This window comes from Ananas comosus, linkage group 22, assembly GCF_001540865.1.
Source record: "Ananas comosus cultivar F153 linkage group 22, ASM154086v1, whole genome shotgun sequence".
Classification (NCBI taxonomy): domain Eukaryota; kingdom Viridiplantae; phylum Streptophyta; class Magnoliopsida; order Poales; family Bromeliaceae; genus Ananas; species Ananas comosus.
Window position 1 is genome coordinate 7,501 of NC_033642.1, and position 27,176 is coordinate 34,676.

General features: G+C 37.6%; 2 protein-coding genes and 1 long non-coding RNA gene across 7 annotated transcripts in view; 1 reads left to right on the plus strand and 2 right to left on the minus strand.

Moving 5' to 3' along the window:
• Positions 1–12,918, minus strand: part of LOC109727244 (peroxisomal nicotinamide adenine dinucleotide carrier-like) — a 13,894-nt gene extending 976 nt beyond the window's left edge. Inside the window, exons 1-12 of one of the 4 annotated variants that reach the window (XM_020257275.1) lie at positions 12,742–12,916; positions 11,191–11,329; positions 9,471–9,689; positions 9,217–9,351; positions 9,061–9,135; positions 8,838–8,968; positions 8,255–8,309; positions 6,980–7,135; positions 5,014–5,082; positions 4,782–4,892; positions 4,557–4,625; positions 1,753–1,807 (exon numbers count right to left, since the gene is read on the minus strand). In XM_020257275.1, coding sequence (XP_020112864.1) covers positions 1,753–1,807; positions 4,557–4,625; positions 4,782–4,892; positions 5,014–5,082; positions 6,980–7,135; positions 8,255–8,309; positions 8,838–8,968; positions 9,061–9,135; positions 9,217–9,351; positions 9,471–9,551 — 937 coding nt within the window. In that variant the 5' untranslated portion in view covers positions 9,552–9,689; positions 11,191–11,329; positions 12,742–12,916. Of the gene's footprint in view, positions 1–1,752; positions 1,808–4,556; positions 4,626–4,781; positions 4,893–5,013; positions 5,083–6,979; positions 7,136–8,254; positions 8,310–8,837; positions 9,136–9,216; positions 9,352–9,470; positions 9,690–11,190; positions 11,330–12,741 lie in introns of all 4 variants that reach the window. The other 3 variants (XM_020257276.1, XM_020257277.1, XM_020257278.1) reach the window with 3 other exon arrangements.
• Positions 19,302–21,523, plus strand: LOC109727292. The gene is made up of 3 exons (XR_002220749.1): positions 19,302–19,652; positions 21,082–21,261; positions 21,381–21,523. It is a non-coding gene; the product is annotated as an uncharacterized LOC109727292 (long non-coding RNA).
• On the minus strand, positions 20,509–24,120 carry LOC109727291 (abscisic acid 8'-hydroxylase 1-like). Of its 2 annotated transcripts, XM_020257352.1 has the most exons (7): positions 23,699–24,120; positions 23,243–23,561; positions 22,173–22,562; positions 21,897–22,071; positions 21,700–21,806; positions 21,432–21,550; positions 20,509–21,224 (listed from the first exon to the last, which is right to left on the minus strand). In XM_020257352.1, the coding sequence occupies exons 1-7, from the start codon at positions 23,974–23,976 to the stop codon at positions 21,131–21,133; spliced, it is 1,482 nt and encodes a 493-aa protein (XP_020112941.1). In that variant the 5' UTR covers positions 23,977–24,120; the 3' UTR covers positions 20,509–21,130. The 2 variants fall into 2 exon arrangements, with proteins under 2 accessions (XP_020112941.1, XP_020112940.1); XM_020257351.1 differs by having other exon boundaries at positions 21,700–22,071.

Below are 27,176 nucleotides of genomic sequence, written 5' to 3' on the forward strand. Positions count from 1 at the left end.
GGCCAATAAAGCTTCAAATATACAACTCTCCTTGCCATGGTTGGAGCCCCACCAGGGGCCGTTCGACTGATGTACTTGCAACTACATTGCAATAAGAAATACATGCAACTGGAAATGCTATAATTATACCGACTGTTCCTATTGCAAGTGGCAAAGGACTTGGTAACTGATACCTGAGGTTTCAAATTCGAAGCCTAATTACTTCACATTTTCAGCAAAGTTTATTTCTAATAAAAATGAACGAAGTGGGTAGCATGCTACCTTTCTCTCTTAAAAAAAAGAAAATGATGCAATTATATTTGTATATAAAGTGGAAATCCAGACCAGTAAAGCTTCAAAGACACATTTGCTCGACATGGTTGAAGCTCCACTAAGAAGCAGTCTGAGTTGTGGCTGTAAATGCATTGCAGTTATATATACATGCAATTGAAACTGTAGCCTCCACATTTGTACCTACATTTCGAACTATGTAATTGAGAATAATGCAACTAAAATATTTTTTTCATTAGTTGCCTGTTGCATTTGCCGATATTTAGAGTAGGATAGTAGGCAATAGGGTACGCCAGGAGTTCTTAGTGCGCTGCTATTTTTTTTTCATCAGTTGCCTGTTGCATTTGCTGATTTTTTTTTTATTTTTATACATGGGATTGTGAGATAATCACTAATGGATAGAAGTTTATTCTTTTCATTTACAACGCAAGTAGGTAGGTAAGATTACTCCTTAAGTTTATTCTTTTCCAACCAGTGCATTTCTATGATTCTATCTATGTCCAATTTGGGCGTAGGTCAAATGCAACAGTTGGCCTTCCTCAGCAGGTTCGCTTAAAAGTATGAAAATATAGCAAACGGAAAAATATGCTGGATTCTTCTATTATTGCACATGCAAGTTGAGATGCAAGCAACCAAACAACTTTTAAGAGAGCGAGGAAGGGGGCAAAGAAGTTAGGGTGAGCCCAAGGTAGAGAACAGAGAGAAGAAGAGGGTGGAGGAGAATAAGGGATGGATTTTTTGACAATGAAGAGCATGTAGGGAAAGGAGGGAAGAAAGAAAAGGGGACCTGGAGAGTCAGATCTGATTAAGTTTAAAAGTCTATATAATATCGTGTTCTCAACCAATGTAGGGTTAAGGAAATTGCCAGAGAAAAAAAAAGGACTGCACAACAAGGTCTTTACTCTTCAGGAACTATGATGCAAATAAAAAGATTTGAGGGACTTACGCACAAACAGAGAACTTTCTAGGGACTAACACAAGGTTTTATTTGCACAGCAGGGTAACTACTCAAACTTTATAACTCATACAGACTCACATAGTTTGCAATCATATAGACTCGCAAAGTTTGCAAGACAGGAAATGATCAACGCGATTTGTAATATTCTGGTAATTCTCTATATTTTCTATTAGTTGGATTGTAAAAGTTGTTAGTGAAGTAGTAGAATTATTGTAGATTCCTAGGTGATAGGAATGCTAGATTATTATGGGTTCGGATGTATACTTATTTCTATACTTGATGGAAATTATTAATAGTCCATTAATAAGAATATACTAGTTTTTAAAAACCTCCTAACCTAAGTAGCTTGATAAATTAGTAAAAAACTAGCAATTTCAAATATAAATTATACAATATTTCCGGAATATTACAAACCTTGAACAAAAGTTAAATGCTATGAACCACTCATCAAACTGGTCATATCAAAGGACAAAATAACCACATGAATATATACTGCCAGTGGCTTCTTAAAGCAGAAAGCATACCTGTATATCTCAGCATGGCATTGCTTCCAATTTCCTGCTTTGCCTGTAACCTAGACTGGACCAAAAAAGAAAAGCAAGCCAGCTTCAGAAAAGGTGATACATTGGCTAAAAAGGAACTAGTTCAAAAGCAACATCTCCATCTATTTATATTTATATACTTATTATTTGGGAACCCAAAGGAAGCCTCCCCGGGTTTGGGGGGGCTTCCAGTGGGGCCCTTTTTTTTTTTTTTTCCTTTTCCTCTCTCTCAGTCTCTCTCACTTTTTCTCTTTTTTTTTCTCTCAACAACTTTTTTTTTTATTTTTGCAGCAAGTGTAAAATTTTATCGCACGAATCAACCTTATTTTTTAATAGTCAATATAACAAAATTAAAATTTCAGCTAATAAATATCAACATCTTTTTTTAATTTTTTTCTACATCAAGTATAAAATTTTTTCACATAGAGAAATTCTATTTTTTAATAGTCAAGATAACAAAATTAAAAAAAGATGTTGATATTTATTAGCTGAAATTTTAATTTTGTTATATTGACTATTAAAAAATAAGGTTGATTCGTGCGATNCCTAAATTTTTTCAAACCTCTTAATTTCCTCGGGATAAAATAGCAACCGTTAAAAAATATTTTAGAATTAACGAAATTATCATGCCATCGCCTATTTAACTTTTTTTTGCATGCTAATTTTGATCCCTAAATTTTGCATGCTTTTCACTTTAGTTCCCAAAACATATATGAATTGGCAACACTAAAGAAGACCTCTTCTTATTTTGGAGGGTTGTGGGGTCACAAATTTTTTAAGAATTAATTTATATAATAATAATATAATAATATTAGATTATTTATTTGGCAGTTGAATTTTTTTACAGTGTAAAAAATATCTGTTTTGATTTCGAATGTCTTTTGATTAGTCTTATTTTTGGTCCTTCTGATAATTACCTACTGATTTCTTCACTAATCTAAAATTTAGGAATCAAATACTTTACTAGTTGTATTACCTACTGATTTTTTGTTTTATTTTATACTGATTTATTTATTTTACTTATTAGATTTAATTATTTTTAGAAAGAAATCTACTTTAATTTCATTCTTTAATTTTTTATTATTCAATACTGAGATAAATAATATTTAAAAATATTAATGCATAATAGAAAAAAAATAATGTTAATAATTATAATAATTTACTGTTGTATTATCTTCCCGCCGCATCACGCGGGGGCTCCTTAACTAGTTATCTATATTTGTGCAAAGCCAATAATGCTTCAGCATCATCACCTAGAACGAAAAAGACATGGCTAAAATATGGCTTTAAAGTCAAGCTGAAAACGATCAGTTTCAGTCAGTACTATCCGGGATCTATTGGGTTACATTTTTTAGCTGAAAGTAGCAGGTTTCCATCCAGAACTGACTGAAGCAAAATATAACTAGAAGAATAAGGTGTGAAACTGACAAACTTAGCAAGAAAGATACTTAATTTGCACAATCTGCATAGAAATGGAAGTTAAATCGTATGGGACATAGATATGCACAAAAAAGAAATACATATATAATTTCACATCATTAAAACAAAACCTGCATTACAAATTTAGAAGGTTCGTCCACATATCCAATTTTTGGAAACATACAAGTCAGAAAATGATAGAAATGGTAGAATTATAACGCTCTTATCAAAATGATTAGATTAAACCAAGAAGCCAACTGATCCGGGACTCTATTGGGTTACATTTATAAGCTGAAAGTAGTAGGTTTCCAGCCAGAACCAACTGAAGCAATTAGTAATATATAACTAGAAGAAAAAGGCGTGAAACTGACCAAAATTAGCTAGAAAGATATTTAATTTGCACAATCTGCATAGAAATGGAAGTTAAATCGTATGGGACATAGACATGCACAAAAAAGAAATTCATTTATAATTTCACATCAATAAAACAAAACCTGCATTAAAAGTTTCATCCACATAACCAATTTTTGAAAACATACAACTCAGATAACGATAGAAATGGTAGAATTATACTGCTCTTTTAAAAATGACTAGCATTAAACCAAGAAGCCATGAGCCAAACATAGCTAACTATTTAATGGACTATTAAACACGGTTCTTAGTGTTTTGTAATGGTGACCCAAACAGTTCTAGAAGCAGTTAGGATAAGGCTACGCAAATGGGCGGGCAAGAGCCTCAGAAACTAGACTGCATTTTATCACTATATCAAGTCATGCAGTGGGCAAGATCCTCAGAAACTAGACTGCCTTTTATCACTATATCAAGTAAGTCTAATTTCATCTCATTATTGTACTTCAACAGCGGAGTATCTTGTCAAACATGAATCCTAACAGCTGCTAGACCCTAGTAAATAACTAAATATAACCACAAACTATTCATGACCATTCTATTCTAGGTATATTCCACAACGATGCATTGATAACTAACATTTTAGATCCTCTAAAACATTGCAAATCAACCATTTTCTATTATCGTTTTTTAGCAATCATTCAATTTTCAGATTTTTAATATCTTTTCTAAGAATTCTAAGGTTCTGCATATAAATTTTCATGTTCATCAGAGCTTCATCTGAAACTTACTGAGGTCATGGATGAATTAAAATTAGCTTGTCTCGTAAAGAGGACAGAAGATTGAAGTTAACCAAAATATTATTTCAGAAGGCCTGTATAAAATGATTTACATGTTCACAAGAAAACAAATAACTCTGGTTTCTTTTTTCCTATTGCATAGTAGCCTTTTTACTAGAAATTCAAATAATAGAGTGCCCATTTGGATGCACATATACTGCAGGCAGGAGTCAATCGTACCTTAACAACTAACAAAGGGTAGGTCGAGATAGTTGCACCCAATTTTGCCAATGCCCCTAACAAGAAAACCTGCAAAGGAGTTGAGAGTACTACAATGAAGAAGTACGAATGAAGGTAGAAGAATTAGCTTCTTTTCATTCATTTCAACTCATACAAGTATGATTATGAACAGGACTGCAGGAGAAATTTTTCCATTGTCAATTACATAATCAAAAAACAACATACCTCCAAAGCAGTTAGTTTTTTACCCTCATGCTTAGTTCCATAACGCTTCAACTGAAGGTGCTTTACAGACATTTCATAAATCATAAACTGAATGGATGGATTACAAACCTGCTAAGACCAGCTTCGAAGAACAACTTTCAATCTTAAGGAAGTAAAATTATTATAATGCAAAAGTATACTTTTCACGAACATGAAGTTATTGATATGTCCATCTCATAATCAAAAGGCTTACCATGATAAGAGTTGGAACCAGCCCCTTCCAGAATCCTTTTATGCCTGCTTCACGATAGATCTCATGTGCCTGTTTATGTGAAAGCGACTTAGCTAGCAAATGAACAATAATGTAATGAAAGCAAAACAGGGAAACCTATGCGTACAATCTCAAGGATTCTCTAATAGGAAGAACTTATAACTAGCTGGAGAGACAATACTACTGAAGTTTATGACATTTTCAAGAATGAAAGCTCCATTAGACCTGTCATAAAGCCTCTCTCCCATCCTAAAGGTACTATAAATCCCGTGCTCTCACATTCGAGTGTTTGCTTGTGGCTCAGGACGGTGACTGACATTTCTTCTCATTTTTAGTCACCTCTGGGGTTCTTCGCAACAGGACCCTTGTGCCCAGGCTGCACTTTCCGCCTCCCTCAATCTTCATCATATATTATGTTAGTGGAGCATAAACTATACATGAAATTTGGTTGCTTTGCCAGTTGCATGAGCTCAAACGGTGACAGGTTGTGAGGCAGGTCATCTACCCAGCAATTGCCTTACTTAGATTACTCCTTTGCCTTAAGAATCCACAATAAAGTGTTTGGCATCCGTTTTAAGCGTCCACGTCACTATTTAGGTCAGTCCAAATTCACTTCTTTTAGCTTTATGAATATATAGTGCATTCTTTAATCTGGACCATGCAGACTGTACAGAGATAACAATTGTTTTAGTACTTTCATGACAGAGAGAATTTTTGAAAATGCCTAACTAAACAAGTATGATTTCTATCTTTGTACAGTTCTGTAAACCAGCATGTAAAATGCTTGTGACACAACAAAGCCCTGCAATTCATTTCATTAACAGATATACAACACACAATTCACCAAATCATATGCTTGAATTTGCATTCAGGGGTATAAAATCAGGGAGGGAGTATGCCAATAGGAGAAAGCATCAAAAGTAATCATATAAGGTTTATTTTTACGTCCATATATACATTGGATTCCAATAAAATGTCCAGATAGGGTTTTATGTCTGGCACAGTATAAACTACATGCCAGAAAGTATTTCGATTCCAATTCAGCTGTAGCACATAAATTGTTTAGTTCAGAAAATTCAGGCAGAACAAAGGTCTTTGCCCAAATATTAACTTCATGTACAAGGTTAACTAACAAGCGGTCAGCCATGATCCTAAAAACAGAGCAAGAGATATTCAGACAAACAAAATCACCATCCACATATATGCACCACATCTGTTCACATTATGGAGAACCATGTCATGGGACATGAAGCAAAACAGTAATTTTTAACAAAACCAGACAAATCTAGTCCTGAAATTGCTTTCCAAAATGGCAACGAAGGAACTTTTATATTCATGTACATATATCAAACTTTTACAGATTACTTGAAGCATTGCCCTCGGAAAGCTGGGGTACTTATGAAATCGAAATTAACCCTGAGAATACTCCAACAGGCATCTAATCTAATTGGAACCACTAAGAGAATTCAAGAAAATTAATCTTAGAACTAATTTTAAAGAGCAAGAAGTTACCTTTCTAGATTATGTATGTAACTCCGACATTACCAGACTGCTCAAAACATGTGCATTGAAAGCTAAGGTGCATTTCATGTTCAACGTAATCAATAATGATGATACAATAGCAGATGTTATCTAATTGAGAGACTACAATGCACTGTAAAGTAAATTTGCATCAGGTAATAAAAGATAAAAACTTACAATTGTACTGTTACACGGGACTACATAGTCATAGATTTAAGACCAGCTAGAAAAAAAGAATAAGCTCAAGTCTTAAGCTTTCGAAGACCTAACAGCATTTAATCTATTTATTGTCAAACACGAAAATACACTTGGAGAAAGAAGACAGCATTTGATTTAAGGATTTGTTTGCATCTCAAACAATAGCTTGGCAAAAGGCCAAAGACATTTGAAAGAATTGTCAACAATGGCTTCATATGTGGACACTAACCGCATGAAATGTTCCATAAGGATGAGGTTTGAACAAGTCAAGTTCAGCCAATTTCCTCTTAAGATCGGAAATATCAGATGAATTTTTTTCAGAAAATTCCTTCAACATATCCTCCTTCCTTGCCTCCAGCATTTTCTTTTCTGCTTGTGTATGTGTCTGCAGTAGGACAAAGAAATTGTTAATTCTTAGTTTCAAAATCATATTCTAAGTAAGGTCATCAATAAGAAATCTCCTCGGAAGTAAAAGGGCCCAATGTTTAAGTAAAATGAACACTAAATTTTTCCACATACGGATCAGGTGTAGTTTAGATCACCAATTATCCCTTTATTTGTGTCATTGTAATGGGCATTTTCTATCAAAAGTAGATACAAAAGCAATCTTTCTTTGTCATACACCATATACATTAGTGTGGCCTGTCACTACCAGCCGACAGATATTAGTCAAAAGCAGAGGAAAAGGGAAAAGTGAAAAGGTGTGAAAGAAGAGAAGCCGTGAAACACGGCCACTAATAAATATTTCGTGTATTCTGACTGTATATACAGAACAACAGACGGACAACAAAGTTGCTCTATACTAGAGTTTAGTACCTACCTTAGGAGTCATGTATACATGGACACTAGCATGAAAGCTTTTGTAAAGAGTAAATCCATTGTCTTCGATATGTTGAATTGCACCTCTAACTTCTCAAACCAAGATCCAACTGACTCTCAGCCATATATTTGGTCATAACCTTGGTCCATACTCCGTGGAACATTCTTCATGCAACTTGAATAAAAATAGTTTATTATTCCTTTTAGTAATAGCCAATATTATCCTATACGAAGATCAAATTTTAGAAGTATCAGGGATGGTTTCAATTTAAACTCCTTAAAAATTTTCATTGCTAAGATTTTATTTAGCTCTCTGGACTGCATAAGCTTTGGCTTCATCCTTCTCTATAGTTATCATCATTCTCCTCCATTCATGTCTTACGAGAGTATCCAAGAAATCCTCCAATGAGGCGGCTTAAGTGAGACAACAATTAATTCAGATTACAGAGTTAAATCAACTAGACGCAATTAAATTCAACAAAAAAACTAATAGCAATAGCAAAAGCATACGATAATAATATATTCTAAAACAATGTTCCATTGATGTACTAAGCTCGCCCTTATCATATATTGTATCCCCTAACAACAAAGAGTGTACTGATGTAGAATTTTTGGCTAATTTCAATGGAATTGTATATGCTATTTCTAGACTAGAGTTTGGAAGAAATTTTTACTACTGCCGTACCTGCATGCGAGTCACAAGAACCCATATAGGATTTGTCAATAGTACATTCACCGACCTGCAAAGAAGCACCATGAAAAAGAAATAGAGCAGTCAGAAGTATGAAGTCATTTGTTCTATCACGGCAACCGTGCTAAACTCATTTAATCAGTTTCATGACACTTCGGCCCATTTGCTTTCAGATGTAGGATTGATCACTGAAAAGATTCGCCAAATGAGGAGAATTGAAATGGATCAGATATAGTTTACTCTTTAACATTCAAAACATTCAAATATTTGCTAGTAGCATAAGGCTTAGTAATCAAGTCATGTGACAACATAGGGAGCCATTTACTGCTGATGGCCAGGAAAACTCCTTTCAGGTGAACCAAGCGTTTTAACTGATGTTAAAAGGCAGTACCAACTGTCAAGAAAGGATAATGCAGTGTTGGTTCAACAGTACCAACTGTCAAGAAAGGAAGGATAGTGCTAACTCGCAACCGAGGAGTTGATTTAGAAATATTTGGATTCAAACAAAGAATGCTACACACATTGGGAAGAAAGTTATTATTCGAAAGTGTTTTAAGTATTAAGCACATGGACACACCCAGCAATAGCCGCAACTATAAGCCAAGAGAACATGCCGAGTGTGCCATCGCCATGTCCTTTCTTCTTGCGCGCAAGCGCTGCAGCTTCTGCCTTGTTCTTTAGTAGCTGATAGAAGTAATAGTAAATACCCTGAGAAAATGCACAGGGTCTTGTGGTTAGATGTTTGCGGCCCAAAGAAGATCGTGTAGCTCTGTATATATGGCATGCAGAGGCCAGCAGACCTGAGATGCAGCCGTGCCAACAAGAGATGGCTTGAGGCCGCTATAAAGCCCACCCCATCCTTCAGATCGGATAACCTGGGGGAGAAAAAACAAGTGAATGAATTGGCGATGATCAGTGATATAGAGGATTAAGAGGAGGGATCGGGAGGACTAGACCTCGAGGATTTGGAAGAGGGTTCCGCCGCAGCCAAAGGGTGAAGAAGGGCCTCCAGGAGAAAAAGACAAGACATTACGATCCGGTGAGGCTCTTTTCTTCTTTGCAATCCTCTCTGTCTGCTGCCGAGTGTTCACCTGCGTAAAACACGAGAGACGAAATCAAATCAATTCAGAGGATTCTGATCGATCTGTCTGTCGACAAGTGCAAAGTCGAGAGAATGAAAGAAAGATGAAGAGAGAAAAGGGATACATACAGTTTGAAGGGGGTAGGTGATGATCTGGGCGATGATACCGCCCCCTGCCCCGGCTAAGCCATTGATAAGTGCATTCGACATTCTCTTTTTACTTCTTATCTTTCCAGTAATCAGGAAACGAGGCTATGAACGGGGGGTATGTAATTAGAAATTACCACAACGAGCGGCGCTGTGGCACCTCTGCTCCACCGCCAACATCTGCTTCTCTTCCTCACCGCACTGAGAGATGGCGGCGGTAGGGAGGGGAGTCAATTATGCAATTTTGAATGATAACGTCAGATAGTTACAACAAAAGATAGAAAATAATATTACAATAGTAAATTAACAAGAGGAAAGGCAAGACAAACAAAGAGATAAAATATAGTGTTGCCGAAATAGAAGACCATAAAAGGTAAGCGCAAAATCAAAGAAGAATAAGAAATGGAAAAGGGAGGGATAAGATGACAGTAAGGTAATATAGAAAAACTAACAAAATGTTTGTAGAAAACTACAAGAAGATGTTGACCAAAAAGAGAATAAATAGCATCTTACTTCAAGAGATGGAAGGCAAAAGCAAATATATTTTTGTTAACTAGTGATAACATCAATAAATGAAAATTTTAAGAAAATAAAGAGATTTAAGAGAACTAGTCAATATAGATATTTTACGTATTAATCTTAGTACATTACAAAAGCTAGAGGAGCTACTTGATTGGGTAGGATTGGGTTGCTTCCAAATAACAGAATTACATTGTCAACCGAAGCCTAATGCGATTTGGTTTGAGTGAAGGGAAGGCCGACCCAACCTCAATCATAGCTGGTCTTCGGCCAACTTGGTCACCAGATAAAATGGCCTTCAAACCATTTTATCCTAAATTAACTATTTACGTAATGTTTGGGGAACCAAGTGATCAACCAATATGCCACTTCGAAAGTCTCCCAACTCTTTAATCTAAAATATGATTTATTTCAACACATATCTAGTTGAACAGACACAATATAACAAACTGTGACCTCTCAGCACTCCAAACTCCAAAGCATAGGTGTCATGACTAGACCATAGGCTAAATCTAGACTTAATTGGAAAAACTTTCAAGTTGGTTAATAAAATAAATAGACAGTGAAACCTAAGTCAATTTATGTTCGGTAAAAATTTACAATTAGTATCTGCACTACAAAATGCATTAAGCAAACAAACTAAGATCATTAAACAACGGTAAAAAATCAAGATACAAAAGAACAATGTTAAAGCAGCATAACCCAAGATCAGCAAAAAGCGGAAGAAGGACAAATAGAAATGAAGGAAAGACATATTAAAATGAAGGAAAGATATAACAAAACACAAAAAAGAGGTCGAGAAAAGATAAGAGAAAAAAACAAGATAATAGCCAAGTTGAAAGATTATATAGTAATTACGAGCAAAGAAAAGAAAATAAATTAGTGGTGCAATAAAGCATTTACAACCAACTTGAATTGTTGTAATTTTATTTTCATATGCAATTAATAAAATTAAGCCAAACCCACTAACCTAAAACTTAGGTTAGAGAATTAGAAAACAGGGAGAATCTGAAAATCTAAAACCAAGTAGGCAAATAGGCAATTAAGTAATCATACAATATGCAAATACTTTTAATCAATGGATTAGCATTTGGTCCTAAGATTGTTTAAACGACTAAATCTAAAATCAATTGTGATTAAGAAATCTAACAAATATTAGTAACAAAAATTAATGGAAACTTACAGATTAGCGTTATGGAATCCAAAATTTGTAGAAGAGAAACCTCCGAAAGTGTGATCAGTACTATCCATTGACCATTGACGCCATTATGCTCACGTCAAATCCAGCAATAATCCGAAGATACGAACTGAAATTCTTCAACCTGCAAACAAAGCCTCTTTCAACATCCAGGGGTGAAAAGATTAAAGAGAAAGAGAGAGCAAGGATTTGAGGAATTTCCCTATAAATTTAAATTTTAAATAAATAGAATATCAGCTCGTTCGTATTGGAAGTTGTGAAGGATGATTTCGTTATGGAAATACTCCTCACCTCAACTTTTATTAGTAACAAGCAATGTGATTACTCAGTAACTTCTGTCTAACCAAACTGATAACACATTGGGAAAAGAAAAAAGAAAAATGTACTAATCATAGAGTTGGAACTTTTTGCATTGGTTGCATACACAACATGTCCTAGAGACCACAATAAGAGAGAAGTGGCCACTTCCATGTGAATAATAAGATGCATTTCATTTAATTCGAGCACCAGAAGGCAAGCAATAAATCGGTGGGGGTTCAAAGGTAAACTTTTCCTTTGCACATAAGTGGCATGAGGTCTCGCTCATCAAATGTTCCATCACTTGATTATTTCAGCCATCGCCTTACTCTGTATGAGAATAACAAATGTAAAACCCTAAAACCTAAGTCCTGAACCACAGCTCTTTAACTCTCACACAGCCTAACTCTTGTACAGCTACTAGTCCACAAGACCGCTTGCTGTAGGAACTCCACACTTCTATGTGAGTTGTTTTGCACCAACTAATTTTCTCCACATTGTTTTGTAGAGAGGAAACAATCTATTTTGAAGCAAAATCATGGAAAAAGAGGAAATAAAAGTGAAGAGATGGAGAGAGAGAGAGAGCATTGTTTCCTCAGCAAGTTTTTGAGATTATGACCTTACTAGCAAGATATATTACATGGAGGTAGAGTACTATGATGGGCTAATATAAAGCATTAAGCTCTTATGTCGACTTCTAAGGTAGAAACTCTAGAAAATCTTATGTCAATTGCAAAATCTGCAATGTATCCATGATTAACATATCGCTCTCATTTAAGTAGTAACACAAAATCCTGATTATATCAATAATCCTAATAATTACAATTAACAGGTTCAAGCTAATATCTATCAACAGATATATTACTCGTCGCCTCTTGATCTAATTTAAAAGATAAAGCTCTAACATCAAATAGTAATACGAGATCCAAATTCTACCTATAATCATCATGATCGATAATAGCAATATAACATTCTCCAACATTGGATCTCAAATGTACATTAACCTCGAAGAAATCCATTTCTAAGACATGAATCAACTACTACAACACAACTGATCCAAAAGCCTATCAGTAACAGCTGCACAATAATACTAGATTTAAATTCTACGTATAATCCTCAAAAATACGATCAAGAGACTCGAGATAATATTTCAATAGAACTCAGATCCAACACCAGATTCAATTAAAGCGTGTGTTAAGTTAATAGAAAATAAAGAGGGATCAACAATTGAGCATTCACCTGCTCAGGCAACCTAGGAGGAGAAGGAGGAGGTCTTGATACTGGGGAAAGCGAAAGGAGAATTATGGTTTACGGGAGAAGGAAATGATCGGGGGTAGGATTTTAGAAGAAGGGGAGGGGAAGTAGAGGTAAGAAGGTCGTGGAATTGAGTGAAGCAAGGGAGGAAGATATGATCGAGAGGTAGTGATGGAGCGAGGGGATAGCCGGATAGGCGATGTTAAACTGGGCCGCCCTAATGAGGTTGCACTTTGGGCATCCGAATTATAATTTTAGGCCTGGATCGGGTTCACATTCAGACAAGAAAAATGGACCCGTCCAAGCCCATCCCAGATGCAGCCCAAAAGCCTGAGACACTGATTACCGTTACCAACTAACCAAAATTAAAATTAAGTTAAAAATTGGCAATTTGAAAGCGTAAAACAGAACTTCATCCATATGCTATAATGCTACACGTACTATGTATGTTAATTAAGGTTTTATTTCCCAAGAAAATAAGATTGTAAATGTTCCCTCGATATTTTTAATGAAGAAAAGGTTTAAGTAAAAATCTGTCAAATCTACTTATTACAGACGAATTTATTCTTAAAAACAAGAAAAAAAAAATTCATACCGAGTCATTATTAATAACCAAGAAGTTATATGCGTGTAATGAATGGCGCCTGAGATAAAAATACAACAGATTATAATGCCAGCAAACTGTCATGACTAACACTAATGCATTGCGCAAAACAACTAAGAAAAATCAACACACTCAAAGTGTACAGTTCATAATAATTTTACAAGGCCCCATATTTTTCTTCTCACCTTAATTTTTCCTCTCCTTAATAGAAATAAAGAATGAAGGATGTAGAGGACATGCTTTCATATTCATAGAAATTAAGGGAAGAAGAGAGAAGTGATAACAAAATTTTGAAATTAGGGTAGTTTGTTGCGAAATATAGGAATATAAATGAACTGCCACATAAAAAAAAAGGGACATCAAAATTTTGAAATGAGAATAAATTAGTTACAAAATGAGAATAGAGGGAATATAGATAAATCATTTTTTTAAAAATAATAGTAACAAGTTTGTTACAAATAATCTTTTTTAACAATTTATAGAATGGATATAGGAGTATAAATGAACTGCCATAGGACAAAATAGGAATACTCGCGTATCTATTTAAGAAAATAAATAACGTTTATTTTTAAGAATTAAACAATTCACTCTAATAAAAGACTCGAAACTACTTAATCTAATCTAATATGTCTTATAATAACATAATTAATTCGTTGTGCCGTGCTGGGGTTGCTTTTCGCTGGCAGGAGAACAAGCGCCCCAACCAATGTTTAGTGTACAAATGCCCTCGGACAAAAGGTCCAATGCTTTCAACTGCTGTGATCTGGCCCATTCCAGGCTATCAGGAGTCTTATGTACGCCTAAAAGTTGGGCCTCGTCGGAGTAGATTTGAGCCGCTGCTCCGCTGACCTCGTCTGTGAGAATTATGGTCAATTGGCTAAAGAATGGAACCTTGGACGCGAACTCCAGAGAATATTCAAGAACATAACGGAATGGGCTAGGCCCTTGCGCAGTTCAGAGACCTGATATTGTAAACAAGGTCAAAATACATTGAGCTTATGTAAACCATAAATCATTTAGATTTGTCTATCCAACATTTCAATTTATTTGATTTAACTCGATTAATATCATTTTAATTATAAAATTTAGATTAATTACTTATTTTAATGAACTTATAATTGTGAGAATTGTATGAAATATATTAACTAAACTTGTAAATATAAACAATATATTCAAATTTTAAAGTTAAAGTATCGTTTGTGGGCTCAAGACAAATAAATTTTAAGATTAATTAGTAAAATCAAAAAAAAAAAACACAGATAGTAAAATTTAAATGGTGCATAGTTCAAATAAGTTTTATATGTTTTTACCATAAATAAATGTATGTCCGTGGGATAGAAAATTGTAATAAAATTTATGCTTCTGCCAAGTTACCAACCGCAACCGTCTCCGAGAAGTTGGATTGAAAGCTAAATAATTTTTATTTTAGTATAAAAATGAAACACTCCAACTTTAGTTTTTAAACCCGAAATTTCAAATTCTAACTCCTAAAAAAAAATATTATAACAATATTATTATTATTTATAATTATTATGCTATAAAAGAAAGCCTAAGAGTTTTACTGAAAATGAAAAATATTTGGCTATTAAACAATATATTCATTGACTTTATTCTCTTTCGCATAAATTCTCTTTCAATCGCCACCACAGTACCACTACTCTCTAAGTTGAGAAATGCCTTACTTTTACTTCTGTTCTTGTCTTGAAATATTTATTCTTCCAAAGGTTGGTTTCTATCAAAAGGGCCCATGTGGGTTGGTTCATGACTACACGTAAATAAAGATAAAAGATCAATGGTTCACAATCAGAATCAGATGTCGGCGGGCCGCCCACTCATGTTTTATTCATTCTGACTTAAATCGTCCTATAAGACGAAGTCGATTTCCATAGCCCAGCCTACTACTCACCTACATCAGAAAAGAGCAAGAGGGTTGTAGTGTTGGGCCGAATGAGAGAGCTACCTGCTTTCTTTTATGTTTGCTACCTGGAGTGCAAATTATGCAAGTAGTTAAATTAATACATGGCAATTAAATCTCTAATTTTTGGCTTTAAATTTAAATAATGGAATTTTGATTACAAATATTGAATTTAATTTTAAATTCAAATTAAAATTTTGATTTCAAATTTTGAAATGTTATTTAGAGTTTGTGAATTCAAAGTGGAAATTTGTTCTACTTCTAATATTAAGATTTTAAGATTAATGTATTAATATATTAAATTTTTGAATTTTCTTTCTTTCTAAAATATTTCTAAGAAATAAGATAAATATTTTAAAATATGTAGTTGGTGTTATTATGCCTGTAGTTCTTTTAATATAAATAAATAAAATATAACTACACAGCGCTTTTCGGCCCTATCTGATAGTCGGACCTAGAATATGTTAGAAGGCCTATTTGCTCGGACGACACCTTGGGGCTATTTTCCATTGTTTTTACAGTGACTGGACCCTGCAATAAAGCAAAAGCTAATGAATTTGGCACTGAGCCAAACTTTCAACAGAATTTTGATACCTTAGTAGAATACTAGAATGGCATTTTATTAAATATGTCGTAAAGATGAACTTTCGGAAATAGAATGGTTAAATAGGTCTTAAAATATTTTGGAATAAATATGTTTTCAGTGGCTTTTTAAAAGTACATTTTATTTTATTTTATACATGAAATAGAAATAAGATAATACGTAGTATTGCAACATTACTGATTGAAAAGAAAATTATTGACATTTTGGGTTCAGCTTTAGCATGACCATGGTCCACGAGTACCCCGTCCATAGGATGCATGCTGAGGCCCACAGACCTTCAAATGGCTGTTAAGGCTAATCCAAATATCAACCTGTACCATTTTGATTTTCCGATTCCTGGTTGACATAGCTGGGATGTTTTCGGCCCGGGGCCATTAGCCTATGTAAAGTTGGATAGTAGACTGGAAACCCAAGGACGGCTACATGAACTTATATTTTGGGGCTGGGCTGTACCATGACTACAAAGACCTTTGATTTGCCAAAATAAGGACCGAGTAAAGGGCCTATTCCATGGAGTCGGAACCTCAAAAAGACCATCCTAAGCTCTCCAATTTGACTTGAAAGGTTTTCTGCCTTGATTTTGTTTCTGCAGTGGCATTGTTTGTTCAAAGTTTCTTCTTCAAATTGCCACCACTAATCTCTAGGCTAAGAAAAACCCAATCTATATCATCCTCTAACAACAAGCTACCAGTAACATTGAAATATTTATTCTTCCAACGGTAGGGATCGGTGGCTTTTGTACAATAAAATGTCCTGGCAAAGACAGCACGGCTCACAATCCGGTCCGGTGTCTTCAAAAAATTCCTATTATTGCTAGCTATTTCGTATAGTAAGAAATAGAACTTGCTCAAACGACTCTTAATGGTGTAGCTAGACCACGTTCTCGGTTAAAATTGGCCCTAAGCGTCAGAAACACCATTTCAATGGCCCAGCCCATTACTCACATTGGTGCTCGGTTCTAACCAATCTTCATACTAATGTTGGCCTAAGTATATCAATGGCCTACGCCCCCTATTTTCATAAGGTCGCTGAGCTGAAAATGGCAACAGCCTCAAGCTATATCTTGACGGCACTCAATATTTGTATCCACACTAATATTTAGGGTATTTCATGTATAGGTAGATCATATTCTTAGTTAGAACTGGCCCAAGGAATCATGAACTTGATTTCAGTAGCCCAGCCTACTTTCATAGGGCTCGACATTTGTATCCACACCAATATTAGGGTATTTCACGTAGGTGGATCACATTCTAGTTAGAACTTAGAACTGGCCCAAAGATTCATGAATTTGATTTGAATAATCTAACCTACTTTTCATCGATATTATCAAAGGCAATAGGGGTTTTGGGCTGCCTTACCCACGCCCTTGGTATTTTTGTTCGTGGTAACTGTGCTTTTAACCCAATCTTCATACTAGTGTTGGACCTCATTAATATAACCAGAATACACTCTTACTACAACTGGCCCAACACATCATCAACTATACTAATGACCAACCCGCTAATCGCAGGCTGAGAAAGGGCCCAGTACATCCCATCGTACCTTATTAGGCCTTGTTCACATGGCTATATGATATTGTTAATTACAGCGGGACAAACTATCAAAAATTCATTTCTACAGCATAACCCGCTAATCATCGGCCTATGAGACAGAGTTCGCGGGCTGAAAAAGAAGCCCAGCTCCCGCCATTCTTCTCTCCTAGTTTCTCCAACCTTCACAGTGATGTTGGCTCTACTAAGGAGATAAAATCTATAGGCCGAGAAAGGGCTTAGTCGATGTCATTATTGTATGATGTGGAATTTGTATTACTAAGCCCGCCCCATTCAAGCCGGATGAACAAAGGCACTGGTCCAATGTGATGGGGCCAATATCATGCAAGCACAATTAGGCCGGTCTGGTTAAGATCTGAGTTTCTTTGACGCTCATTGGTCTAAGTTTTGCAATCTTCTAAGTTCTAATCCCTGGGCGTATCTAATGCCCTCCCATCAGATTTAGCCTGATACCCATGTCTAGGCCTATTTTCCATGGGGGCCCGCTTCTGTACCTATTTTACCCCAAAAAATGCATAGTCCCATTTGTGGACCTTTACAGATTAGGTCGGTCGTCACTGCAGGCCGGGCTAAATCTGATGATCGAAAGTGGTCAGTTGCACAAACGGCCTTGGTCTTTCAGCAAAATAAAAATTCCTGCCACCAATTTGATCTCGGGCAAAATGAAAGCAACCAAAATGAACTCGCCTGCTGTAACATGAGATTTAAATTTCCAATGAGTAAGGGTGCAGTAATATAAATTTTTATTTGCTAAACATTTGATTTATAAATGAATTAAGATGCTGTTCGGCCTCATAGATCATATTTTCGTTTGATCAAGCCCAAAGCATTATTAAGATATTGCTAGGCCTTATACAAGATCGTAGTCTTAGTTTGATCACACTCAAAACATAATAAACCGCGAAATATCACACACTACAGCCATGTCTTTATTGATGCACATGATCTAACAGTCCAGCAAAAAGCCCAGCCCATGTGATTCCCATACAACCGCCCCAAGACTGCCGAGAGAATGAGCGACGCACAAAGAGGAAGTACAAAGGAAAAAAGAATAAAAAAGAGCTTCTTGGCAGTTCCAATTAGGCCCACAATTTGCCTAACTCTCTTGTTTTTTTCTATTTTCGTTAAAATCATGTGATTGTAATGTTTCTAGTTAGTCACTAAATAAAAACCCTCCGAAATAGCATCAAAATTAAAAGTTTTATTATTCATGGGCCTAACAAACAACAAAACGAGGAATTGCTCAAGCTTTCTATAAAATGACGCATGACTCTGTAAATCAAATCCGCATTAAACTTCACATGTAGAGTTAAACTGCGCCTTAACAAAACTTGGTTTGTTGGAATCTTTTCCACCTGATTAGCATGGATCGCTTCTGAATTGAAAGCTATTCTTCTATCACCATTTCTGCGCCTAATTTTTCCCTGAGCGGGTCGGCCCATTTTCTTAAACAGACCTCTTGAATAAATCGGTTCGGGGTTGTTGCTGCTGGACTGGATCCAATATTTATTTTTGGACTGGCTTAAATATCAACGGTTGGGCCTAGTGGTGAAATGTTGTCACGCTACATAATAAAATACATACAGAATAGTAAAATGTTAACAAAAACTAATACAATCGAGAAGCCGTAGCCCCTAGGGCGTGCGCTTTAATTAAAAAGTACATCACATTTACATTTACAATTACAATTAAAATAAAGATGATCAATAATTCTCGCAAGCACAACTGGGCCGGCCTGGTTAAGGCCTTAGCATCTTCTTTGCTTATAGGTCCGGGCTTCGCTCCTAACCACATGGGGCCTAGCCAGTATCCACGCCCTGCCATAAAATCATTTGGACGGGCTTGGGTTTCGCCCTTCTATGCGTTCCTTCGGGCGGGAAGCCTAGGCAAAACCCAAAGTCCCTCGTTCGAAAATACTCTCGTGTACCTCAATCCGCCGTCTCCTTTCGCCCTCGGATCGCTCGATTTCTTCAATCGAATACACTCCCCTTCGAACGCAGGATTCCTTCAATCCAAAAACCCTAGTGAAATCCTCTCCTCGCCCCTCCCCTTCGATGGCCCGATTCCTCCTATCGACCAACCCTAGAGCCAACCCCTCCGTTCCCTCCGATCTCGCCCGATTTCTCCAATCGAGAAACCATGGGGCGAACTTTAGTTAGATCGCTCGATCCTGTTTGTGGAAACGAAGCTTCTTGTTGGAGCCAAGGTTTCTGAACGGAAGAGGTAATCAATCTACTCGTGTTCCTCGATGTTGAAATCTCTTTTATTCAGCTCTTAGTTTTATTTTCTGTGCTAGGGTGTATTCTACTTAGATTGCTTTATCATGTATGCGGAAACTCTCTCAATTGGAGGCCGAGAAAGGTTCTCATTAGGGTTTCTGGTGGGTAGAGTTAATTTATCTTTTCGTGTTCATTGATTGTGAAATTTCTTAATTCAACTCTTTAGTTTCAATATATGTTTGGCCATTTCATGAGTTGATATCATTTGTCGTGATTTAATGATGAATCCATGTTTTTTGGATTTTCGTGTGCATCTATTTCAGTATTTTCTCTCAGAAATTATGAACCCTACATTCAGACAGCACTGCTTTCTCTCAGAGACCACGACTTTAGATTCACTTCCATTTCTTAACTAGATTATTTTTTTTTGAGAGAAGTTTCTTAACTAGATTAGATGAATCTATGGTCCAACGCTAGCATGGATCTAAGGTTGATGATGAGATTGCCTCGTCGAGCCAAATTTAGATAGGTGACCCTGAGATCCGAGCCTTCTTCAGGTGGTATAATCTGCTATCTTTTTTACTAACTTTACATGTCTCTTCATGGCATATATCTGCTCTGCATACGATTTTTAAGAAATGTAGATTAATTGATCACCAAGTGAGTCAATAGGATAGCTGCCGACTCTTCTTAGAAAAAAGTTTACAACGGCAGCAAGACTACTCAAGTTTAGCTAATGACAAGGATAACTTTCCTCTTCTTCATCTTTCCTCTTCCTGTACTACAGACACTGTCTATTGTAGATGCTTTGTAATAAAAGCATTGCAGCGGACAAGAAAAGTAAGCATCAAACCAGGAAATTTGAATTAAATTTGGCCTTTCTCTTCAGCCATTTGGGTTTGGATTGGCCTTCCCTTCACTTAAATCAAATCAGGTTGGACATATGTTTACCCATGTAATGTTATTATTTGAAAGCTAACCCAACTTACCCAATCAAGTACACAGGAGTAGCACTATCCGATGAGGCGTATCTTCTCTAAAAAGTCATATCTATTGCTCTTTATTCTGATTTTATTGATTGATCGCCAGAATCTACAGTTCCTCTCAGAAAACCTCCTCTAATGTTTCTTTTACAATTCTTTCCAACGGAAAAGTTATAAACAAATGTAGAAACGAAGACACGGTATGATTCCCTTCCTTGGGATATTTTGTTGTCCGTAATGGATCATTCTTTCTTGTAAAGATCCAGACGGATATGTGCTTTGCAGTGGAAGAGGCTTTGCATCTCCCACTTTCAACTGTGCTATTTCTACTTGCGTAGTATTACTAGTAATTGCTTCAAATAGTATGATTTCCTGCCTTTGGAACTGCAATCACTTTCCTCTGCATCAACTTAACCTTGCGGAGGTGATGCGTGCATTCTTTGACTGCAGTCGTCTTGTATTTGGCAACAATTCTGATGAAGTTGATGCGGACGTGGAATCAAATCTTGCGCGAGAAAGTCATGGGCAACCCATTCAGCGGCAGAGCGAAAGGTCCAAACTGTATTCCACTCTGCAATCCTGATACAGACCACCTGACGGAGGAAAATACAACATCCACACAAGCAATCAGTCAGTCTTTCAGAAGAAATCTGACTATGCACATATTTTTTAAAAGTTAATATAGCTGACATTTGCTGTGAAAAAATACGGCTAGACATTGACGGGCTAGTTGTTATTGACATTTGTAGGAAATATTAGATGATCGTGAAATGACGTTGTCTTTGGGCCAGGATACCGACCTGTATTTGGTCGTGAGGTGATGGAGCAGGACCAGCATCTCCAGCTTGGCCAGCTCGTTACCAGGGCACGAGTGGGACCCATTTCCAAACGGCATGAAGGTATTGGGCTTTGGAGAAACCTGAACAAGGTTCGGGAGGAAAAAATGTAAGAGACGATCCACTTTGGTCTCAGCTTTGCGTACAAATTAACGCCGCACAATATAACCCTTTTGTTCAAATGTTTATGTTTTTTTTTTTTTTTTTTCCCCCCCCCCCTCATTTCTCTTACCTCAAATCTGGAGGGATCAAACTTTTCTGGGTTGGGAAAGTTGTCGGGGCTGTGATGAATGTTTCTGAAGAGTGGCATCACTTTCCATCCCTTTGGAATGAGATACCCTGCATTACCAAATAACCGCAAGTCAAACCAAGGGACGCGACAAAATGCAAGTTGAAAGAAGAAGAAGAAGAAGAAGAAGAAGAACCGACCTTCGAGCTCGACATCTTGCACAGCTTCTCTGAAGGTGAAGGATAGGATAGAGGCGACCCTCATCGTCTCCTGAATTACCCTCGAAGTCATCGGCATCCTCTTGGTATCAGCCCAACTCAGAGACTTCTCTTCCTCATCCACTACTTTGCTGTTCATGATTTCCTCCTGCTCTTCCTGGCCAAATGATCAGAGCAGATCAAAATCAGATTTTTTCCCATCAATATATTAATTAATAAGAGAATGCATGGGGGAGGGACAGGGAGAGAGGAGGTTACAGTGACGGCTTGCAGGACGGCGGGATTCTCTCCAAGGAACTTGACGATCCAGGTGAGCACACTTGCTGTAGTATCTCTCGCGGCGAAGATGACGCCAATGATGTTGTCACTGATCTGCTCTTCGGTGAGGGCTTCCTTAGCCTCCATGAAAGACCTGAGCAGGCCGCCGGCATCGCCGACCTTCTTCTCTCTCCGGGATGAGATGATCTTGGCCACAATCTGGCCCAGCTGCTTCCTCGCCTTCATTGCTTTGTGGAAGAGGGTTCCGGGCAGGTTGATGGGCATGGAGTTATAGCCCTTCTCCAGAGTGTAGTAGCACTGCTTCAGTTCCTCCATGTACGAAATTTCATCCTTGCCGAATATAGACAGGAGCGCCACATTCAATGCATACTGAAAAAGGGTAGCACACGAGGTACGGGAGTAGAGTGAGAATCACCATTCCAACTACACAGTATGTTGCCATGTTGGGGGCAGAAAGGGTGTCTATTTGGACCGAAAAAGATGCCAACAAAATCCAACTGAATCAAAACTTTTAATTTTTTTGCAAACTGGTTTGATTTGGGTTCCCAATTTTCTGAAGACCAAATTTTCCAAACCTTTCATCTCAATCTTTCCCTTCCTACCACCCCCTAAAGCTCGCTGCCGTGCCGCCTCTTCCATTTTTTTTAATTTTATTTTTGTTTTTGCATATGGAATGTTTTGTCGACTTTGATCNTTTTTAGTCCTTGGATGGAGAGATGTGAGGTTGAGATGATGGGGGTAGGTGGTGGTAGGTGGAATGGTGTTTGATCCAAGGGCTATTTGTAATCAAAAAGTAGATCTAATGGCTAAAAAAGTGATAGCAACATGGGGATGATACTTGTAAAAGTATTCTAGATCAACTCTATATATATATATATTTAAAAAAAAAAAACTCGCTCAACCGGTTTGGTAAACTGACTTGAAACCGGAAAACGGATCAACCGGGGTCCGGGACAGGTTTGAAATTTTCCCGGTTCGGGACCAAATTTTTGGCCGGTTTCACCCCTGGACAAGAGTGGCGGTGGGAAGAAGAAGATTGGGGGACTGACCGTCTTCATCTCCTGGAAGGTGTTGACCATGCGGCCGTCCCAGGAGCGGAGGGCGCAGAGGGCGACGGATTCAATGTTGGGGACGAAGCCTCGGATTCCGTCTGGCATGAAGGCGCGGAGGACGAGGCGTCTGAGGCGGGCGTGGTACTCCCCCTGCTGGAAGAAGATGGCCTGGGGGCCCAGCATGCACTCCTTACTGGCCGGAAAGGTGGGCTTGAACAGGTGAGCCCGCGTGACCAGAACCAGCCTGGCCGCCTCCGGGCTCGACACCATCACGCAGGGGCACCCCAGTATGTGGGTCTTGAAGATCGACCCGTACCTATATATATATATATATATATATATGTATATATATAAATACATAAATTATACATGGGCGAGCGAGGTAACAATTTGGACCACCCCTCACAGCGAATTAGTAAAGCATCAGTCGTTGATTTTCGATCTACTGCTGACCTCTTCTGTTTGAGGGCGAAGAAGATGTTGGGGTTGCTGTTGGAGTAGAGCTGGAAGGTCTCTCCGATGTAGGGCCAGCCCATGGAGCCCGGCGGCAGAGGCAGCTTACGCGCCGGCGCTGTGGCAGCGGCGGCAGAAGCGGAGGAAGAGAAGGCCCTCAGGGCCAGACGATACGCGAGGTAGAGGAAGAGGAGGCATGCGATCATCAGGACGGACGGCAGGAGCAGCGAGGATGAAAGGATTGCGGTAATGGAGGAGGTATAAGCGCTGGGACTCATTGCTGCCGGCCACCGAAAGCCGGAGGAGGAGAGAGGGGAAGGGGAAGGAGGAGGAGAGGGGGAGGGATCGAGTTACTCTCGGCTGCTGATCAGGGCCTGGTTAATAATGGCTTTCAGTTCAGTTTTAATCTAGTTGTGGTGGTGCTGCGTGGGGCGGAAGGGAGAGACGGAGAGGTATTTATAAGGGACGGAGTGGGGGAAAGGGGCAAACTAATACAGCTCGAAGCCACCCATAGAATCCCGCTCCAGCTCACTCGATCCTATGAATACCATTTGAATGGCGTGGTGAAAGGGAGTGGAAGGAGGAATTCTACACTGTCATACTTGCACCATGTCATCAATAACAAGCCAATCACATTCCTTTTTTTTAAACAAAAGTACAATAAAAATATTTTTTTACAATCATAATGGGACGTATATTCATAAAAAGATTAATTTGATTGGTTTGTTACGCCACGTCACTAATATACCCGTTACATTCTAGAATTTTTCGAGTGGAAGGGCGAGGAAACCGGGTAAGAGAGCGAGAGCAGGAGATGGGATGGGTGGTGAATCGGGCGAGCGACACGTGTCGGTCAGCGCTGGGTATCGAGAGTTGACCGAGCTACCAAAAGTGAGTCCTAGATTTGGTGAGGATTTTAAACCTGCTGGTACCTCCTCCTCCTCAGAAGAAGTCGGATCAGTTCCAGAGTGAACTGACCAATTGCTATTAAAGAATAATTAAAAGATACGTTCTTTCCATATTCTAGTTCAATGTTTTTTTCTTTCTTTCCTTTTATAAGAAGTTTTTTTAGTTTCCAGTTGTATGTATGGAAACGGGGCGGGTTGGTTGAATCCTTTTTGATGTTTCGGGGTTATTTGAATTGAATAGTTCTGAGTTTCAGCTTTTAATATCAAATTTGATCCTGTAAAAGTTATCACCAATATTTAATCTGCATATTCAACAATCAATTTTCTCGGTAACATTGTTTGATAATGAAGTATTACTGTTTGACGGAAATTTGTTTACCAACGTGCATGTAAAGTAACAATTTATGTTTTCTTTCGCTAAATTGAGTGCTGCTACCCCAGCCACGATTTTACTTGGGAATATTTCAGAGCCAAATAAACTTGAGGTGATAGCATTTATGCCGAGTAGTAAATTTCGTTAATAATTGTGGTGTTATTGTTTTCCACATGCCAGTTGTAATTTGTCTCCTAGAGAGGGAGAGTGCGGATTTAAATCATCCGTGGGATTGAGCAGGATAGCCGGTCGGACTTAATCAAGGGGCAAGCGTTGGGAATCTTGGGATTGACCAGGAGAGCCGATTGGGGCTAATCAAGGGGCAAGTGTCCTTGTCAACGACCAACTAAATTCGGGTGGGTTTCTCTCTCCATAACATGCACCCAAAAGAAGCAAAAACAAAACAAAAAAAGGAAACAAGAAAAGAAAAAAGAAAAAAAGAGTGTGCAGCTCCTGTTGGATCAGAAAAAGAGGCATGCAGCGCCATGTTGAAGTCCCACGTGTCTATCGAGCAGCCAGAAGGGCGATTTCAGCGCAAGAGAGTCGATTTCTTATCTTAGCCTAATTGAAAAATAAATTTATCAAGAGAGTTAGAGAGATTTAATATTTTTAATATCTTATTTCAACTGATTAAAAAAAAAATAAAATATTAAATCTCTCTAACTCTCTCTCTCTCTCCTCCCCCCACCTCTCTTCACCTCGACCCCCACCCCCACCATCCTCTAGCCTTCTCTCTCGAACTCACTCTCTCCTCCCTCTCTCGGTGGGGGAGGAGAGAGTGAGATAGAGAGAGAACCGGTGGTGGGAGGGGGAGGAGAGAGAGAGAACTAGAGAGAGATCTGGTGGGGAGGGGGAGGAGAGAGAGATAGTTAGAGAGAGAACCGGTGGAGAGAGGGGAGGGTAGAGAGAGAGAATTAGAGAAAGAAAAGTAAGTAGCCCGGAAAGAGAGAAAAAGATCTCTCTTAACTATCACTAAAAATAAAATTTTAACTCTTTTCTTTTTTCTTTTTTTTGTGAAAGAGATAGATAGCATGCTATCGATTTCATTTATTTCATTTAAAAATAAATTTAGCTGAAAATGTGAATCAATTAGAATTTGAACTTGGGTCACAGGTACCGACCACCAAACTCTTTGCCGCTTGCTTTAGGGACGGTCGGCAACTATTTCTTTTCTTAATCAGTTGAAATGAGACTAGATTAAAAAATATTTTGAGAATAAGACTGGATTGGTAAATATCTTTTTCACTAAGACTAGACAACAAATTCGTTCATCAAAAGAACACCTGTTGGATGTGCTTGGCCTCCTCTCACAGTTAACTTAGCCAAACTGAAAGCGATCCAACTCGATTCTCAATCAATTTCATAGTTTCTCTCCAAATCGGGTTAATCTTAGTTTAGGCCACACAAAATCATTCTGTACCATTCACTCTCTGCTGAAAATATATATAAACACACACAGGTGCATGGAGAAATATGTAAATAGTGAATATTGTGTCTTCAATACCACAAGAGTATCTCAGAAAAAAATTAAAAATAAAACAATTTAAATCGGTTAATAACATAACATCAAGTGACCGACCGTCCCTAAAGCAAGTGACAAAAGGCTTGGTGGTTGGTATCCGAGACCCAAGTTCGAATCATAACTGATTCACATTTCCAGCTAAGTTTATTTCTAAATGAAATAAACGAAACGGCTAGTGTGCTATCTATCTCTCTCAAAAAAAAAAAAGAAAAAAAAAAGAAAAAAAAAAGAACATAACATCAAGTGATTTTTTTCAAGTTAGCATTCTTTTTACATTAACTTGACAGATCTAATATTAACTTTCTAAAATATTAAAATATTATTGTTAAAAATTTGTACATAAGATATTATTGGAAATTTTGATTTTGGTTAAACAAAATTCCCTACGTTTTTCCGAAGTCACATGCCGCTCTTGTCGAGATTTGTGCCGAGAGAAAAATCAGACATTGGACAGCTCAACTAGATAGCCAGAATAAATGGTGGGTCTAGAGACTCTAAGACAGAGGAGGGTTAATTAGTTAATGAGGACACCCCGGCCGCAAGATCCCGTCTCCTCGACCGTACAGCAAACCAGGCCACGCCCACCCAGGAGGCCAAGATCATTGCATAATTCTGAATATACATGTTTCCCCTGATCACCTATCCTTCCCATTTACATCAGAGAATCATGACGAG

Excerpts from the sequence above, each read along its gene's own strand:
- LOC109727291 (XM_020257351.1), bottom strand. The coding sequence starts at position 23,976 with ATGAGTCCCAGCGCTTATACCTCCTCCATTACCGCAATCCTTTCATCC. Across the intron at positions 23,562-23,698 it reads TTCGCCCTCAAACAGAAGAG|GTACGGGTCGATCTTCAAGA; the intron begins GTCAGCAGTAGA and ends ATATATATATAG. Across the intron at positions 22,072-22,172 it reads CCGTCCTGCAAGCCGTCACT|GAAGAGCAGGAGGAAATCAT; the intron begins GTAACCTCCTCT and ends TCATTTGGCCAG.